Source organism: Mastigoproctus giganteus, chromosome 9 (genome assembly GCF_048544385.1).
Source record: "Mastigoproctus giganteus isolate SK-2022 chromosome 9, ASM4854438v1, whole genome shotgun sequence".
In the NCBI taxonomy this organism is placed as follows: Eukaryota; Metazoa; Arthropoda; class Arachnida; order Uropygi; family Thelyphonidae; genus Mastigoproctus; species Mastigoproctus giganteus.
Genome location: NC_143583.1, coordinates 165137519 through 165155899, shown reverse-complemented (window position 1 = coordinate 165155899; position 18381 = coordinate 165137519). Strand labels below are relative to the sequence as shown.

The following is an 18381-nucleotide window of genomic DNA, read 5'->3' as shown; positions in this document are numbered from 1 at the left end:
TTTTATGTATTTCCTGATATTTTATTCAATATTACTAGCCAATAGTTTTTGTCCTAGATAATTTCTGTACAAGAACATATGTTTGTTTATTGATAATAACAATTGACACACACCACAATGTGATAAAGTCCCTTCCGATGAATGTGCAATATACTGAAATGTTAAACGCGAAACATTCTGTTTTGTTTAACGGGGAACTCACATTTTGTCAAGGACTGGAATATAATATATGAGTATGGGCTGGGATGGATAGCAAACGACTGTACCGACCATATTTATTTGATACACAACACCACAATGTGATAAAATCTCTTCAGATGAATGTGAAATATATTGCAGAATTACTATACAGGGTGGTTCTAGTTTTGTCATCTCTTGTGGAAACGGTTACCATTCGACTAAACTTCAACAACGATTGCCATTCGACTGAACTTCAACAACGGTTGCCATTCGACTGAACTACTCTTCTACATATAATTAATCGTATAAACCAAGCCATAATTGTGCAGAAATTCGATTTGGGTCATTTTTTGTCATGGTAGAAAGTAATTTTTCTCTCTGTTGCCAGTGGTAATTAATCAGCACGCTCACCTGGGCATACTGTTAAATTGGTTCCTTCCAGAGTGGAAAACCTTAGTGTGAAAGATGTTGTCGAGGTTCAGCAAGATGGAGCATTAGCACATTACGCTATCATTATTACAGGAACAATTTAGTGGGATTTTACCAGAACCTTAGGTTGATCGTGGATGACTTACGAGGTTTTTCCAGAACACTGGGTTGGTCATGGATCACTCATGCTATCTGATCCACTTGACTGAACACCTCGAAGTCCAGCCCTCACAATAAGCATATATTTTTTCTGAGATACATAAGATTGTTGCACAGCAGTACAACAAAATTGCTGATAGCTAAACAAACAAACGAACAGAGAAACTTGCTTTTAATTGTGTTTCGCCAAAAATATACTTCGGAAATACCACGGGCAACACAGAAAAAAATTACTTTCTGCCATGACAACAAAGGACCCAAACTGATCTTCTGCACAATTAAGGCTTGGTTTATACGATGAATTATATGTAGAAGAGTAGTTCAGTCGAATGGTAACCGTTTCCACAAGAGATAACAAAACTATAACCACCCTGTACAGTAGGGTGATTCTAGTTTTTGTAATGATCTGTAGTGATCCCATGACTTATCTTGAAGCAAACGCTTATTTTAAAAATAGTTATCTATGAAGTTTGATTATCGTAATTGATTATTGTTAATATGAAGGACAAAAATTACTTACCCACTGAGAACACCAAGAACTAAGTTGAGCATGAAAAATGACCCCAGTATAATGAGAGGTACAAAATAAATCCAGTTGAATGTACTGCCTAGAGCATCGTTTGTCTATAGAAAATAAAAAGCACACCGTTACTTAGCTGAAGATTTACAATATTACGCACAGAATAAATCTTAAACCTAAACTTTATCATGAAGACGATTTGCTTCTTATCAGAAAGGCTGCTGTTCGAGTAGGTCGATTTTGCATGCCACAACTGAAAGAGGAAGTTTATTCTATTGGGTACATAATGACAAAATAAGTGAAGGAAAGTGTGTCCTCAAATTTCTAGGTATTTTCCTCCTTTATGAAGGCGATTGAAGCAAAATATATATATACACCATTCTTTTCGATGTTATTTCACAAAAATCATACCAAAAACAAGAAAGCACGGTGCTTTCTGACAAAAAGGTTACAGATGATAATTGCGGCCCTCTACTCTCTTACTACAAGTGATCCCTGAATTCTGACCATCCCAGCAATAATCCACTATTCCGCATATAACTGACAGTATAAAAAGAGAACATCTTCGAACGTTAGAGCAGTGTTAATTTGCATCTGATCGCGCAAATCAAAGTGATAAAGTAGCAATTATGGGACGTAGTAAAGATATCACGGAATTTCAAAAGAGAATGCTTGTGGGCGCTCGTGCGTCGGGTGTTCCATATAAAAATAAACCCTCAAACTACTATATTAGGGCCACCCATAGTTTCTTATATATGCCCAGATATGTATTCAATGTAAATTGCGTGTGTTCTCTGGTCGATTTGCCTGCTTTGCTGGTCGTAAAAAAACAGCAGTTTCTGGAGAAACTTTGCTATCTATACCTGAGACCGACTAACTCAGCGACAAAGTGAAAAATACCCATTAAAGTTCCTGGCGTCATCAACGGGATTCGAATCCGGGCCTTTTCCACCCGGTATTGGGAGGACGGTGAGGATACCACTGTGCTACACGCTCAGACGGTACTTCTATATCGGAAACACACGTCATGTCGGTTGCTCATGGCCCACTGTGGTTAAGATATACAAAGAAGAGAGTCGAACGGGTGCAACTATCTGGTCGGATGACTCTAAACACCTGGTGCAATACGCTGACGCAATACGAGAGCCTTCCTGTGGCGTAAACACAAGTCCATGGACCCACTATGCATGTGATCACTGTAACTATAGGTGAGGAGTTTGCTTAATATGGGACATGTTTTGCTGGCAAGAAGTCTCTTGAAGATGTTGCCAACCGGGTACAGCAAGAGCTGTCTGTGTGGTCTGATGAACATAAACTCCAGATATCTACAAGTAAAACGTCCCAGATGTTGCTTAAAGGCAGGTTAGACAGAGGCCGTCCCCCTCAAACAAAATATAAAGGACAAGCTATTAAATACAGTTCAACCACAAAATACTTGGGAATTATTCTGGATGATGGTTTGAGTTTTATACCCCATGCAAAATACATTAAAGAAAAATGCAAGTCATTATTATCTAGATTGAGACAAGTAACACGACAAGAGTGGAGCCTTACAGGTCACTCACTGAGATTGTATTATAACTGTATATTTCTGCCCATTATCACATATGGTTCTGGCGCCTGGGGTTATAGGGCAACCAAGTGTGCCATTGTCAAACAGCTATTGCAAGCACAGCGTGCTGCCCTTCTTATGTTATCCAGAGCTTGTAGGACAATTTCTACTGCAGCTTTACAGCTCCTGACAGGAAGGATGCCAATACAATTGGAGGTCCAGTATAGATATTTGAGATACCACCTGAAAAAGGCACATCCTACTTCTCTTGATAACGTGGAACTTGACCTGAATGTTCCAATAACAACTGAAAAGGAAAGATTGTGCACTATTTATGTTAATAAGTGGCAGGCTGACTGGTCTGTATCGGAGACAGGAAAGGTGATAAGAGAGTATTTGTCGAATGTAAGAGAATTCAGGAAAAAGGAACTATTGTGGTTTGCTCCTGAACTATATGGAACATACCTTTTGTCAGGTCACGGCATCCTCTTTGCAGACTTTCTAAAGAACTGCTATCCAGAAAGAATTGATTAATATATTGTACTTCAATATTTCAAAGAAGCTTCAACTGCTACTTCCTGCATTTTGTCTCACGAACTTGAGGTGATACATCGTGATGGAAATTAAATCCTTATTGACTGGAGTGACGAATCTACTGTGTTAGAAATCATAAATAGATTATATAGTATGTAGTTTGACTCTAGTGCTTCAGCTGTGCCATGCCATTGGATACTTATCTAACAATGAAATTAAGGTTTTCTGCAAAACTACCGAAACTTCTCCTGGTCCGTTGTAGAGTTCTGATATGCCTTTTCCCTAAGAGGATTTCCTATCAAACGATGGGAGTGCCAAAGAAATCTTCAACGTTGGAAGAGCTACCCTTGAAGCTGAAGGATCTATTGAGGATGCGCCTCGACATCTCCTAATCCTGCTCACAGGATAGGATTGCACCACGACATGTGGCTTCTACAAAGGCTGAAAACTGCCTCCACCTCTTTTTTTTTTTTCTTTTATTTTTTCTCAATTTCTCTTAACTTCCTTTTATTACGGCGGGTACCTTCTCTGACCCCCCCCCCCGCTGCACTTCTTTCCTTCCCCACCACCCCTAACTTTTCCAGCTATTTTTTTCCTTTTCTCCTAACTTTGCCTATCCTGGAACTTTGTTCCAGGTATAGACTAGCATGAAGGTAGTAGATCCTAGCCGCCTCCACGTGGCGGAGATGGGGGGTGGGATGCTGTGGCCAGGTGTTGCTGCTTCCCACTTGCTAAGAGCCAGGTACCGGCCGACTACATAACAACAGAACACATCATAACATTTACACACCCAACACACTACATACAAATGGGCGGTCTTGGCGTGAGCCTCAACACAAGGAGTAATAGCGGCTAATGGGGGAAACCCTGGGGTCCGCCACAACAACACATGAATATCCCCTGGCAAGAACCCCTGGTGCGTATGGACCAAAGTTTCAGTGGTGAGATAGTGGCATAGTATTTTGGGTCAGGCGCCACCGGTGGTTTCCCACATCTGCGCCGTATGTACTCAGTGATGGAATGCAGAACAACTGCAAAGGCCAGAAAAAAGTATAATGTTTGGTTTATGAAGTAATGTGTTTTGTTCTGTTGTTGTGTCTCCAGCAGCTTGGCCACAGGGCCCCCTAGTGGGATCCTACGTTGCCCGCCACCACCACTGGGAATTTAGAGTAAGAGTATAGTGGGTCAGAATGCAGGGTAAGGAACAGAGATGGACCAAGGTGAAGGGCCCATCCGGTGATTTAAGGCGAAGTGGGGGAGAGGGTATAGGGAATTAAAGTCACGGGGGCAGGTTCCCCCGTGTGAGCGCGACTGGCCTTGCGCTCTGAAGGGATATCCCGCACTCAGCAGAGTGCCAGCAGCATAGATCCCGCACCCACAACAGGGTACCAGCATAATCCTACCCCAGAGTGGGGTTTGCATGATAGCTTTGGTTGTTATAATTTCCTGCACACTAGGAATTAGAGTAAGATGTGGGTAATGCATTTATTCTACCCCTGTTGAGGTTTGCAATGGTGATGGAATGTTCCAGTCAGGCCTGTCATGGGTGTGATAAACCCGTCTGTGATATACCGGCAGTACTTAGGAGATTATATGAACCCTCCCATGTTCCAGTTTTCCCAGACAGAAACAGGATCTTCCAAATCGAAAATGCGCCGTGTCATTGGACAGGCACTGTGAACGAGTAGTTCGAGGAACGCAGTGAACATATCACCCATCTTGATTGGCCTCCAAATTCGCCTGACCTAAATCCAACTAAACACCTGTGGGCTTTTTTGGAACGGGAAGTAATGCGTATGGACACGCAACCATCATATATTCCGATACTGCGAAAAGACTTGCAGGCAGCATGTGTGAGGATCTGCAATGGAGCCAATGCCTGGGCGAATAGCGGCTGCTATCCTTGCGAAAGGTTGGCCCAACATGGTATTCGGCAGTTGGTCATAATTCAATGATAATTCAGTTATCACCGAGTGTATATATTATGAAATATATACACTCAGTGAAAAATTTTCAAATACACTTAATGAAATATTTTTAACATAAGCACAAATTTGTTTACATAATCGAAGCTATTCTAAGTTCCACTCATCTGAAAATCCAATATAATATTAGAGGAGGAACTGCTCAGGATGGAGTGGTGTCAGCCACACAGCGCCCGCTCTCTTCTTCGCCATTTTACAAAACCTTAACTCATAAGCCAATGATAAAATCATTGTTATCGATAACACTTTCTTTAATTACAATAACAGACTAATAAACAGATCCAAATTCTTGAGAAATATCTAGGTTAAACTGACTTTACTCAACCCCAAAACACAAATAAGAAGAAATTGAGAAAAAATACAAAACATACATATGAAAGATGCCCTCAACAAAAAAAAGTATTGTCTCACAATGGCCTTGTTTCATATGGGGCGAGCATCCATCCCAGAAAACTTTTCACTTCCATGAAAACCAAGGCATTTCTAGCCAATGGACCATAAGTCAGGAGTTAGCTGGCTCCTGTCCATTCCAATCTAAGCATTTGCCATCTGGTACTCTGCACTTTCCATGCAAATTAACAATTTTTATTGAATACTGGATCCAAAGATGAATCATCAGAATGGCTGGAAAACCTTGTCGTTATAATTACAAAGAAAGTTAGATACTGGAATTTAAAAATGACCTCCATGGAGAGTACAAATCGCAAATAACAATTTCATAATCTCAGAAAACCTCATCGTAGGTTTTCCGGTCACTTTCATCATTATAAAAAAAAAAAAAGCACGGAGATTGAAGAAACATAAAAGTGTGCTCCAACAAGTACTCACATGGAGATTGAAGAAACATAAAAGTGTGCTCCAACAAGTACTCACATGGAGATTGAAGAAACATAAAAGTGTGCTCCAACAAGTACTCAAAGGAAATTATAACCCAAAAAATGTATTTTCATTAAATATTGTATGACTTCCTTTCTTAATAGGAATGTCAATGGTAAGCGTATACTCCTTCTTCCGTGTACTATTATATATAAATAATTAGTTACTTATTTATACACAATTTCTTTCACCTAAATTAATTTTATCTGTTAACTACAAGTTATCCTGGGGCCTCTGACTGCGTTAACAAAATTCCAGGCAATTTATTTATTTAGCTAGAAAATTTAGTGAGACAATTGACAATACACATGAAAAATTTAGTATGTTTAATTATAGAAACCTACTTAAATACATACAAAATTTATCACAAGAAAACTTTTCCATATTACAGATATTCCCCCACTGGGATAGACAATTTCAAAATAAATTATATATAGTTCTTTATGACATCCAATTTGATTATCCAGCTACCTCCTAAGGCTAGTCAAATTTATCACAGTTAGGATTTCAGAATGCCTTTCTCCCTTTTTTTGGATTATTTCCTTGACTAGGAATAATAATACGAAACAGTACTTACAATAACTTTCATTTCTCCGAGTTTTTGGACCAGCTACTTGATCTTCCGGCACTTTCTTTAATAGCTTCCACATCAGATTCCTTGTTATTATCCAGGATTCTTCTCGACCAAACTCACTTTAATGTGGCCTATTCATACTAAACGGCCCACTTACTATAAATTTATCTACTCTCTTTGAACTACTTGTGGGTGCTGGAAAACTAGGTCCATAAATTTCGACCTGACCTCCCCTCAGTAAGTCAAATGTTCACTAATGACTATTCCTTATCCCATTACAACTGTTCGTTGCGTGTATAATTGTTGTTCACTGAAATTTTCTAATTACACAGAATGTTCCCATGTTAATTTCGCCCATTAAGATAATAAAGTATCTTAATTTATTTATTTATAATTTTTTTTTAAATAAGCTTAAGCTTATAATATAAAATATTTTAATACACCGGGCATCGACCCAAAAAAATATTGTAACAAAAGCATTTATAGGAACAAAGTAATTCAGAAGTCATATACAAGTGTAACTGGATATGGATTTTTATTGAAGTAGCAGCCAATTAAGGAAGTCAGTGTAAAGTAAAAACCCGAGTTTCCGGGACAAAAAACCATGGTATCCTCGACTGAGACCAACTAACTCAGCCACATTTTGAAAAATACCCATAAAAATTCGTCGCTTCATTGAGGACGGTGATAAAACTAAAGGTGTTATACACTGTAAACAACTACAAAGGCATTACAAGAATTGTAAATTTTTACGGTGACAATTTTTACACATGAGAAAATGAAATAGTTACATGAGTCGGGTATTGATTTTATTGTTTTTTTTTTTTCCCTTTATGATTTTCGTTTTTTTTTTTACATTTTTTTTAATTATCAAAGGACCATCCAATCTCATCGCGTGGGACTAATTGATATCGGTTGCTTTGGGAAGTTGGCGATACAGTATATGAATTTAACAATTACCAGCGTTAAATTCATATAATGGTATTTTCACCTCATCACCTGACTCGCGTTCACTGCGTAATGGCTCTGGTAACCAAAGCTCCGACTTACCTCTTTAAAACATATTCAAACTCAAACTATTATAATAGGGCCACTCATTATTTCTAATATATACCTATATATGCATTTTGTCTGTAAGTTTCGTGTTTACTCTGGTCGATTTGTTTGTTTTTCTGAAAGAAAAAAACCAGAGTTTCTTGGGGGAACCTTGCTATCTACGCCTGAGACCGACTAATTCAGCCACGGAGTGAAAAAAGCCCATTAAAATTCCTCGCGTCATCGACAGGAATCGAACCAGGGCCTTTTCCACCCGGGAAGTCGGGAAGTATTATATATATATAATATATATATATATAATACTGTTAGGATTGGTCCGGTATGTTTGCAGTTAGTTGTTGCTGTTTTAGGTGCATCAACGATTTAAGCATATTGTGCTGTACATACTGTATTGTCTGAAAATTATGAGTGTTCTGTGGTTCCTTTGCTTGTTTGCTGGACGAAAAATTCGAATTTCATAGAGGAAAAAACCATGCTACCCTTGCCTGTGACCGACTAGGTCAACCACGTTGTGAAAAAATCCCATAAAAATTCCTCACTTCAAAGACAGGATTTGAACTTAAGTCTTCTCCAGCTAATGTGGGGAGGACGGTGATTCTACTAAATGCACTACGTGCGGGAGCTTTACAGCTAGAACGCTAATGGGATTATTTTTCGGCTTCGGCTAAGGTAAGAAGTTGGTTTTCCAATGATTGATTCTGCGCCCATTTTTGTTTTTTATTTTCTTAGATGACAACAATGGAGGGATAAAGGGCGTGATATCAAAGTTTGCAGATGATATCAAGATTAGTAGAGTGATTAATGATCAGCGCCATGCGCAACTTCTTCAGGACCACTTAGATAGACTTCTGTGGTCAGAAAAGACACAGCTGTCTTTTCAATTCCACATAATGCAAGGACTTACACTTAGGCACAGCAACCCCAAAAGAACTCACACACTTGGTGAGGTTGAACTAAAACCAGTATACAAGAAAGAAAAAGATTTAGGAGTTACGATGAGGTTGGAAATAAAGTTCTCTGAGCAGAGACAGGCAATTAGGCGAATCCATAATGTATTATTTATGATTAACGAACGATGGCCTGTAGAGATAGGGAGGTCATAATCCCACTGTATAAGGCAATTTTGAGACCACTCTACGAATACCATGTCCAAGTACGATGACTGCACCTAAAGAAAGTAATCAAACTTCCTTAAAGGATCCAAAGATGGGCAATGTGACTGGTGAGGTCAGCAAAACGGCGACCCTATGAGGAAAGACTTCGAATATGTAGGTTGTAAACTTGGAAACTAGACACCTTAGAGGAGATTTCAATGAGATGTATAAGGCTTGGAGAAGTAAAAGTAAAATTAATGGTGAAATTTTCACTGAAATAATTCCAAAACTAGGTCCATAAATTTAAATTACGAGGATACTCGTTAAAGACTATTTTCCGGGAAGTTTTCTTTCAGCCAGCAAGTTGTTAACTATTGGCATAACTGCCTCTTTGGTTGGTTGAGTCGCAAGCCTCGTGGAAAATTAAAATTCATCTGGACAGAAGACATCCACAGGAGGTGGGAGCCAACCAGGTATTTTATTATTATTTTGGTTTTTATATTATTTCATATTTTGATCGGTGCAGCAAAAGCCTAGAACATCCTTGCATCATACAGCTAATACTAATACTAATTTTAGACTCATTAAGGGAAAACATTTTGCAAAGTGCAATTACTTTAAAGAAGAGATTTTTAAAGGCCTGATAACAGGTATGAGACCTAGATCTTTCATTATGACCCATATTTTAAACATCAGTCTATGGAATGGCCTCATTCGTCATCTCTAGCCAAGAAAAAACGTCGAATTGCCAGATGGTCACAAAACATTATGGCCATAATGTTATGGGACAGAGAAGGCCCAATTTTGATTCATTTTTTAGAGAACGATCAGACTATAAATAAGGGAAAGAAACACCGATGGGCCAAACATTATGACCACCTAGCTAATATGATGTTGGTCCTCCACGTGCAGCCAAAACAGCTCGTACCTGGCAAGGAATGGATGCTACAAGATTTCTAAATGCGGCTTATGGTATCTGGTACCAACACGTATCCAGCAGATCCTTTAACTCCTGCAAGGTCGGTGGTTGAGATGCAGTAGATCGGAGTTGCTGTTCCAACACAAACCACAGATGCTCGCTGGGATTGATGTGTGGAGAATTTCGAGGCTACGGCAATACGTGGAAGTCTTCCTCATGTTCCACGAACCAGTCTCGAAGAACAATCCGGCAGCGTGGCATGGCGCATTATCCTGATGAAACATGGCACCGCAAGAGGGGGAAGACTGTTGCCATGAAAGGTTTTACCTGGTCAGCAATGGTGTGTGTGTGTGTGTGTGTGTGTGTGTGTGTGTGTGTGTGTGTGTGTGTGTGTGTGTGTGTGTGTGTGTGTGTTGCCTGAGCGGAACCCAGAGTTTCCCCCATTAGTCGCTTCATTTCTTCTTGTAATATGTCATCTCCCTTCTGGCCATTGTGCTGTGTGTTGTCTGAGACTGTGTCATGTTCTGTTGCGTGTAGTAGCCAGATTGGCAACCTAGCAGGTGGAAGGCAGAGACACCGTGTCGCAGCCTCACCCCCAACCCTTCCACGTGAAGCCGGGCCGGGTTTTACTATCATCATGCTGAGCACTCCTAAACAACTTTAGGAATGCTCAATGTAGAGGAAGGAGGGGGACAGAAAGGGGGCAGGTGAAAGGAAATATCAGCCCAATTAGATGGAATAAGTGTTAAGCAAGTAGAAAGATTCCGCGAATCAGGATGGTGGGGGAGTAGAAGAAAAGGTGAGATTTGATGTTGTCGTTGCTTAATTATTGTCCATAGGAGTGCTAGGTTTATTGTCATCATTCTGAGCACTCCTAGAGAACTTTAGGAGTGCTCAAGGTAGAAGGAGAAGGAGGGTGATAGAAAAGGGACAGGTCTAAGGGAGGATCTGCCCTAGATAGAAGAAATAAGTGTTAAGCAAGTAGAGAGATTCCCCCACTCAGGATATTCGGGGCCAGATGAGTTTTGATGTTGTCTTCGCTTAATCATTGTCAATGAGTTGCCGACTGTCAGGTCCAGTTTGGGTTTCCTCTCTTCTTTTGAAATCCTTGGTGGCAAATGTGTTAAAGGCCTTGAAGTTACTTTCTTTTGCAATCAGGTTTTCTTTATTCATTGGCAGTAATAACATCCATCAAGGAGGTGGTCGGCTGTTTCTATTTCACCGCAATGGCAGTGCGGTGCCTGAGCCAGTTCTAGTTGTTGCAGTTTGACATTTATGCTACCATGTCCGGTCATAAGAAATGTTACGTGTAGGCCTAGTGCTCAATAGCTTTTCTCTCTTGGTCACTTCTCTTGCTTCCAGGATGTAGCGCCTAGTCAAAACCCCCCACTTCAGGTGTGGACCAGGTTTACCGCCATCTCTCCTTCAGTTCATTTCTTATTCTTGTTAGTTCCTCTTTCTTTTCTGCTTCTAGGTTGATGGTAACGTCATCCAAGGTGGTCGTATATTCTTTCTCAGCCTGTATTTAAGATACCAATATTCTATTTCCAGATGGGCTGGCATCTTCCCAAGCAGTGATTGTAGGGCCATAGTAGAAGTTGTCAGGCAGGCTCCGGACATCGTTAGCAGAGCTAACCGTTGCGCTTGATTCAGCTGCTTAATGAGAGCCACCTTGTTAGCTCTAAATCCCCAAGCCCCAGAAACTTAGGAAAGGGTTGTGAGAAAAATGCAGTTGTAATAGAGCCTTAGTGTGTGAGTTTTAAGGCCCCACTCTCATCCGGTTATCTGTTTTATTACAAACAAGTAAGTTCTGGTTTTCACTTTTATATATGAGGGACAAAGCTGAGTGTCTCATCTACTATTATTCCCAAGTATCTGTTTGTTTGTTTGTTTGTTTGTTTGTTTGTTTGTTTGTTTGTTTGTTTGTTTGTTTGGGTATACTTGATCCTTTGAACCATATATTTAATTGCTGGCGGTCGCTCCCTGTCAAGCTTTCCTTTGATGAGCATTTGTGCTGTCTTCTTTGTCGACAGCTTTAGTTTGTTGTTTTCTGTCCATGTAGTGAGTTCCTTGAGAATTAGGTTTGTCCTGTTCTCAATTTCTCTCCTAGAGTTACCAGCGTGTGTATGGTGAGATCATCTGCATAGGCAATGAAGGTAGATGATTGAAAGGTTTATCCCAGCCAGGAGTCGAACACCAGATTACAGCTTGAAGGGCCCAATATCGAATACATATGAGGGCAGGCCCTTGTGACTTTCGTCCTGATTTCATGAACTCCACTTCTCACCATAATTTCACAGTCTTTAAAGTAATCAGACAGCAGGGAGTAGTGGGGCGCAGAGATCTCGGCCGCCCTGAACCTCCAAAGGGCGCTTTGCCACCATAGTGTGTCAAAGGCCCCGTGAAGTCAACAAAGAGAGCGAGAAGGTATTTGCTGTCGGTGTTGTCTCTGGCTGCTATTAATTCAGTGATTGCATCCTCAGTGCAGCATCCAGGGATTGAAGCCATGGAAGTATCTGTAGAAGAGGCATGCAGCAGAAACAGTACATCTATAAGACAGCGAGCGGAGAGACTCTGTTAGAGATGAATCATTAATTAATCTAACTGCTCTCTTCTGAATGGAATCAAGAAGCCTAAGAGAGGTTTTGGGGACACCACCCCAGGTGTGGGAACAATATTCTATGGCAGGGCAGATTTACGATTTATACAGAGTGAGCAGCTGTTTGGAAGAAAAGTAACGCCGAGAGCGAAAGAGAAAACCAAGTTTTTTAGATGCAGAGGAAGCAATATTTGTAATGTGCTTGTGCCTAGAGAGATTTGATTTCAGGGTAATCAGCAAAAGAGATATATCAGTTTGCCTACAAATCGGAGTGTCATTAAAGATAATCATAGGAGCAGAAGAATCCTTTTTCCGAGATACAAGACAAGACTGAGTTTCAGAAGGATTGAAATCAACTAAGTTGTCTTTGCCCCACTGGAGAATTACCTGAAGATCGGCATTTAAGGAATTGGTAGCAGATTTTCGAGAGGTTGAAGCTGATTGAGCAGGGCAAGGTTTCTCAAAATGGAAAGTGGAATGCAATGTGCCATCATCGCAAAACTATGCATAGGATTTCCAGTCAATGGAAGAAGGTCATTAATATACAAGAGGCAAAGAGTGGAGGAAACAACTGAACCTTGGGGTCCACCGGCATTAGTGGAGAAGTTAGAAGACAGAGAGCCATCTACCATCACCCTCAATGAGCGATCAGAGAGAAAACCGGATAACCAATTATTAAAAACAGTTGACAAACCATAAGATGGAAGCTTATTTAGAAGACCTTTATGCCAAACACGATCGAAAGCCTTTGAGATGTCAAGAGCCACTACTCGTGTTTCACCGAACCTTTCCATTGAATTATTCCATAAATGGGTAACGTAAGCCAGAATATCACCAGTGGATCGACACTGACGGAATCCATACTGGCGATCGTTGATCAGACGGAAGGTTTCTAGGTAGTTTAAGTAGTTGGTGGTTGATTGATTTCTCCATTATTTTAGAAAGAGTAGAAGTAATTGCAATGGGACGATAATTGGATGGGAGGGTTTTGTCACCCTTTTTAGAAACTGGCTGGATATGAGCAAATTTCCAAGCAGAAGGAAAAACACCTTTGGAATAAGAAAATGAAAAGGCGGCAAAGAATAGGAGTAAGTTCAGGAGCACAGATTTTGAGAAAAAGTGGAGAAATACTATCGGGACCTGGAGCTTTCTTAGCATCAAGATTCGTCAAAATCCTTCTGACATCCTTTTGATGGAAGACCACAGGAGGCATTGAATGGAGTGTGTTGGGAAGTGTTTTGCCAAGATCATTAATACATGGGTTGGAAGAAAAATGGGATGCTAGCAGGTCAGCTTTATCCTTCACTGAAGTGACAACAGAACCATCTGGTTTGGACAGAGGTGGGAGCAGAGATGGGCAAAAGTTGCGGCCAATAGCTTTGGCTAGAGACCAGAATGCACGACTACCATTAGGGCAAGAAGCAGGTTTTCTACTCTTAGCCTGTTCAAACTCTAGATTTGACTGATTAATAACTGCTTTACAATTGTTGCGAGTTTTGGTGTAGGCAGAAAATGAAACTGAAGAATTAGAAACAAGCCAATTACGATATGCGACATTCTTCTCTTGAACAGCCTTAGCACATTTATTGGAAAACCAAGGTTTAGATAAAGGACGAAATTTTAAAGTGGAGTGTGGGATAAAGGATTCCATTCCTACAAGAATAATTTCACTGACACGATCTGAGCAAATCGTTGACATCAGAAGTTTTGAAACAGTAATCCGACCAAGGAAAAAAAGAAATGAAGTCTCGCAGGTCATCCCATTTTGCATTCTTGTAATGCCAAACAACACTAGGTTGGGAATAGCCATGAGATAAAGGTTCTATTGGAGAAGATAGTCACCAAGTTGTGATCTGAAGTGCCTAAAGGACCTCTCACTTCGACCGTGTACTTAGAAGGGTTGTTTGTGAGAAAAAGATCAAGCGTATTGACTGTTTGATTAGGATTGTCCGGTATGCTTGTAGGTAAATGAACAATCTGTGCAAGGTCATTAGTAATTGCAAAAGCCTCAGCATCTCGACCAGCTGGGTCGGTGTGACTAGAAAATGGAAGCCAGCTGGAGTTGTGAACATTAAAATCACCAAGGAAAATTACCTCACTGTTAGGAAAGTTGGACTGGAGAAAGTCAAGTTGCAAAGAGAGGAAGTCAAAGAGCTTCAAGTGATTAGTGGAGTTGGGAGAAGGGTAGAGCCAACAGATGAATTTGACACAAGAGGTAGAGGTAAGCCAGAGCTAAGTAGATTTAAGCCAGAGAAGATCAAAGAGAGGAGATTCCAAATTGCCAAGTCTCTCCCAGAGAATATCAGAACGGACATATGCACAAGTACCACCTTTGAGGCGAAAGGAATCATACAGCGAATAATTTGGGCATCTGAGATGAGTAGTAGTTGAATCAACCGATAACTGAGAATCTGTCAGAAAAAGTACATGGGGCTTGGCAGACCGTAAGTGGAAATGGACATCGTTGAGATTAGAATTGAGACTACGTATATTTGTGAAATGAATTAGGAAGTCCTTGGGAGATTTAGATCTTTTCGCAGATAAGCTTGCTCTATTAGTTTGACAATTCATGGTGTATTCAATAGTAAAAAAAAGTGGGTGGGACATGCTGTATGAAGTAATGAAATTTTTGGATATGGCGTACACATGGTAAGAATATTCCCAGTTCCTTGACATAACGTGGCCTCGACAATGCTCTCCGCATACACACTACTCGAACTCCCTCCAGTCACTATCTAGCAGAATAGAGGTAGCAAGATTATACACTAGCTGATCCGGAAGCGTCCTAGAGAGTTACCAATAGGTAACTCTCTTGGACGCTTCCGGTGTACTAACTAGCTGCCGGCTTGCGAACACCGTTTTAGAGCTGTACCCTCGAAATGTAAGGAATATTGGATCTCGCCACAATGTTCATCATAACCTCAAAAGTCATCAATCATACTGCATGATGGAAGGACTTCCTTTTGGTATGGCGTTTCACTCCGGTCTATATCCTGATGCGTGATTGCATCCAACATTGCATTAATTGTTTTCGCCCAATTAATAGTAGGGATGTTCCCTTGCGCTTCTATTCTGGGGTAGATTTCTGGAGAGGGGATCTTGCAATTTATCATTTTATAGACCAAGACCCGGACCCGTGGGTCTGAATTACCTTTGGTTTCGAACAGTTTTTTCTAGGCTATTCTCTTCTGCAGCTGAATGTTATGATGGTAGGTTCTTCTTGCTTGTCTATATCGCTCTTGTAGGTTGTGTACTTCTTGTTGAGGTCTGGTTAGTTCCCGCCGGGCTCTATGATATTCCCTTCTAGTTAGTCTGGTTTGCTGCTTCAAGTCGGCGAGAGTTACTGTCCACCAAAGGACATGGCATTTTTTTCTTCTTCGGGATTTCATGGATGAAATGCACACTTTTATTATTTTTCCGGCTCTCTATATGCTCATCTGTTGTCAGATTTCGTAGGGTCAGTAGGTCCTCGTCTGCCAATTCTCCCTTTGTGACGGTTCAAACTCATCCCAGTTTGCCGATTTCGTTTGAAATCTGAATTGGTCTGTATTATCATTCCTGGTGGATCTTGTTCCTTGTGTGACAGTGAATGTTATCGTATTATGGTCACTGGTCATGATGGTTTCTTGGACTTCCCAGTTTTTGACTCTTTGCCCAACATTGGGGGTTGCTAATCAGATATCTATATATGGCTTGCCCTGTTTGGTGACGTATGTTGAGGATGCCCTTGTGAGTTCGGCACTTTCAGTCGGTGCGTTATAATTTCCACCATTATCTGTCCTTTGCCTTTTGTCTGTAAGCTGTACCATAGAGTTGAGTTTGATTTCATGTCTGTTAGTATTAGAACGCTTTTGTTTTGCAGGGTGGTCAGTGTGAGTTCCAGGTAGCCTTCGAATGGTTGGATGCGATCTGTAGATTGCGAGCACTGGCAGTACAAGGACACTACATACATTTGACCGAAGTCGCCCTCAAGGCAAATGCAAACTGCATGCGTTGTACACAGTGGGGTGACCTTGGTCACTGTGATGGTTCGATCCGTGATAACAATAACAGCCCAAATCATTCTTCTTGCATTTCCACTTTACCCCACTGTGATTGGGTTTGATTAAATTATTCGGTGGGTCAGGGGGATTCCTTTAACTTGTCCCTTATTCGAGTAGGGTTCCTGTAGTGCCGCTACTTGTTGTTGTTGTTGTTTGGTTTTTAGGAGCATTAACAACTAAGGCCATATTGCTCCAGGATATGCGGTGGTCATTCCCTGACCTTTCCGCATCCTCCGTATTTGGTGGTGACGGGCTCGAACCCCGGTCTAATCAAGAAGCGTGTGCTACGCACTGCTGCTCCTTCCCACCTGGCTACGGAGGCGCCGCCGCTACTTGTATGGATTGGTCTATTAGAGTTTTGGTCAGGTCATTTGTGACAGCATTGGCTCTTTGGCAGTTTAGCTATCGGAATTTAAAGTTGCTTATAATATATATATGATGTTTAGGTAGACTGTAGAGTGTGTTTACTATCAAATGGCACCAGGGGCTCCCCCATCTCCGCGTAGTATACATTGTGGGTGTGAAACAGAACACTGTCAGTGCCAGAGGTTTAAAAGTGTATGGATTATGTATATGTATAGTGTCGTGTACTGTTGTTCCTCTGATCATTTAGCCGCTGGGCCCCTAATGGGACCCAACATTGTCTACATTCTGCCGCGTGGAGGCAGACCAGATGCCCAGTACTTTAGATATTTACTCTGACAGGTCCTGCCACCTAGATTCCTGATGTTTAGGTACAGTGTAGTGTGTGTTTAGTGTCAAACGGCACCGGGGGTTTCCCCCATCTCCACGTAGTATACATTGTGGGTGTGAAACAGAACACTGTCAATGCCAGAGGTTTAAAAGTGTATGGATTATGTATATTTGTAGTGTCGTGTACTGTTGTTCCTCTGATCATTTAGCCGCTCGGCCCCAAATGGAACCCAACATTATCTACACTCTGCCCCGTGGAGGCAGACCAGGTGCCCAGTAGTTCAGATATTATTTACTTTGGCAGGTCCTGCCACCTAGTTTCCTGAGATTTCAGTGGCTAGGACCTTAAAAAAAAGTAAAATAAAAATAAAATAAAATAAAATAATAATAAAAAATAAAATTTAAAAATAAAATAAAAAAAAAGAATAAATAAAATAGGAGATAATTAAATAAAATAAAATAAAAATAAATAAAATATAAAATAAAAATAAATAAAATATAAAATAAAAGAATTGGTAGCCAAAAGTCGCGCGAGGTTCAATTTTGCATGATTCAATTTTGATGGTTTGGGCATACTCTGGTGTAGAGGTAGATAGATAGAGTGGGGGAGGGAGACTGTTTAGGTAGTTGAGAACATCACCAAAAGCATGACACCGTCGCCACTTGTTTGTTTAAATCCCACGCTGCATCCAGGCACCATCACTTCCCCAGGTAAACGATGCTACGTACACAGGCGTCCACATGGTGCAACAGAAAACGTGATTCATCGGGCCAACCGACCTTCTTCCAATCACTCAAGGTCCAGTTTCGATGCGCCTGGGCCCATTTAGGCGCTGTCGCTGGTGAAACGTGGTTAGCATGGGCACTCGGAGAGGCCTGCGGTTATGCAGCCCGATTTACATCATGGTTCGAGGTACTGTGTGTTGTGAAACATAACCCCGTCACGAGCATTCCAATTACTGGCAAGTTGCGCCACAGTCGCCCTTCTGTTGCCAAGTGCCATCTGAGAGAGCCTTCGCTCACTCCGAGCATCGATGAGCCGTGAATGTCCAACACCTCGACAGCGATTCCCTCCTCGGACAACTTTCGATAAGTACTAACCACGGTTGAATGTGAGCAGCCAGCCAGCCATGCTGTTTCACATATGCTCTGACCCAGTCGTGATTAC

At 41.0% G+C, this 18381-nt stretch overlaps 1 protein-coding gene across 1 annotated transcript in view; it reads right to left on the bottom strand.

Annotated features, from left to right (window-relative positions):
• LOC150080869 (voltage-dependent calcium channel type A subunit alpha-1-like) overlaps positions 1-18381 on the bottom strand; it is a 1489217-nt gene that overhangs the window by 1434421 nt on the left and 36415 nt on the right. Inside the window, exon 5 of the mRNA XM_090381686.1 lies at positions 1289-1392. Coding sequence (XP_090237812.1) covers positions 1289-1392 — 104 coding nt within the window. The remainder of the gene's footprint in view (positions 1-1288; positions 1393-18381) is intronic.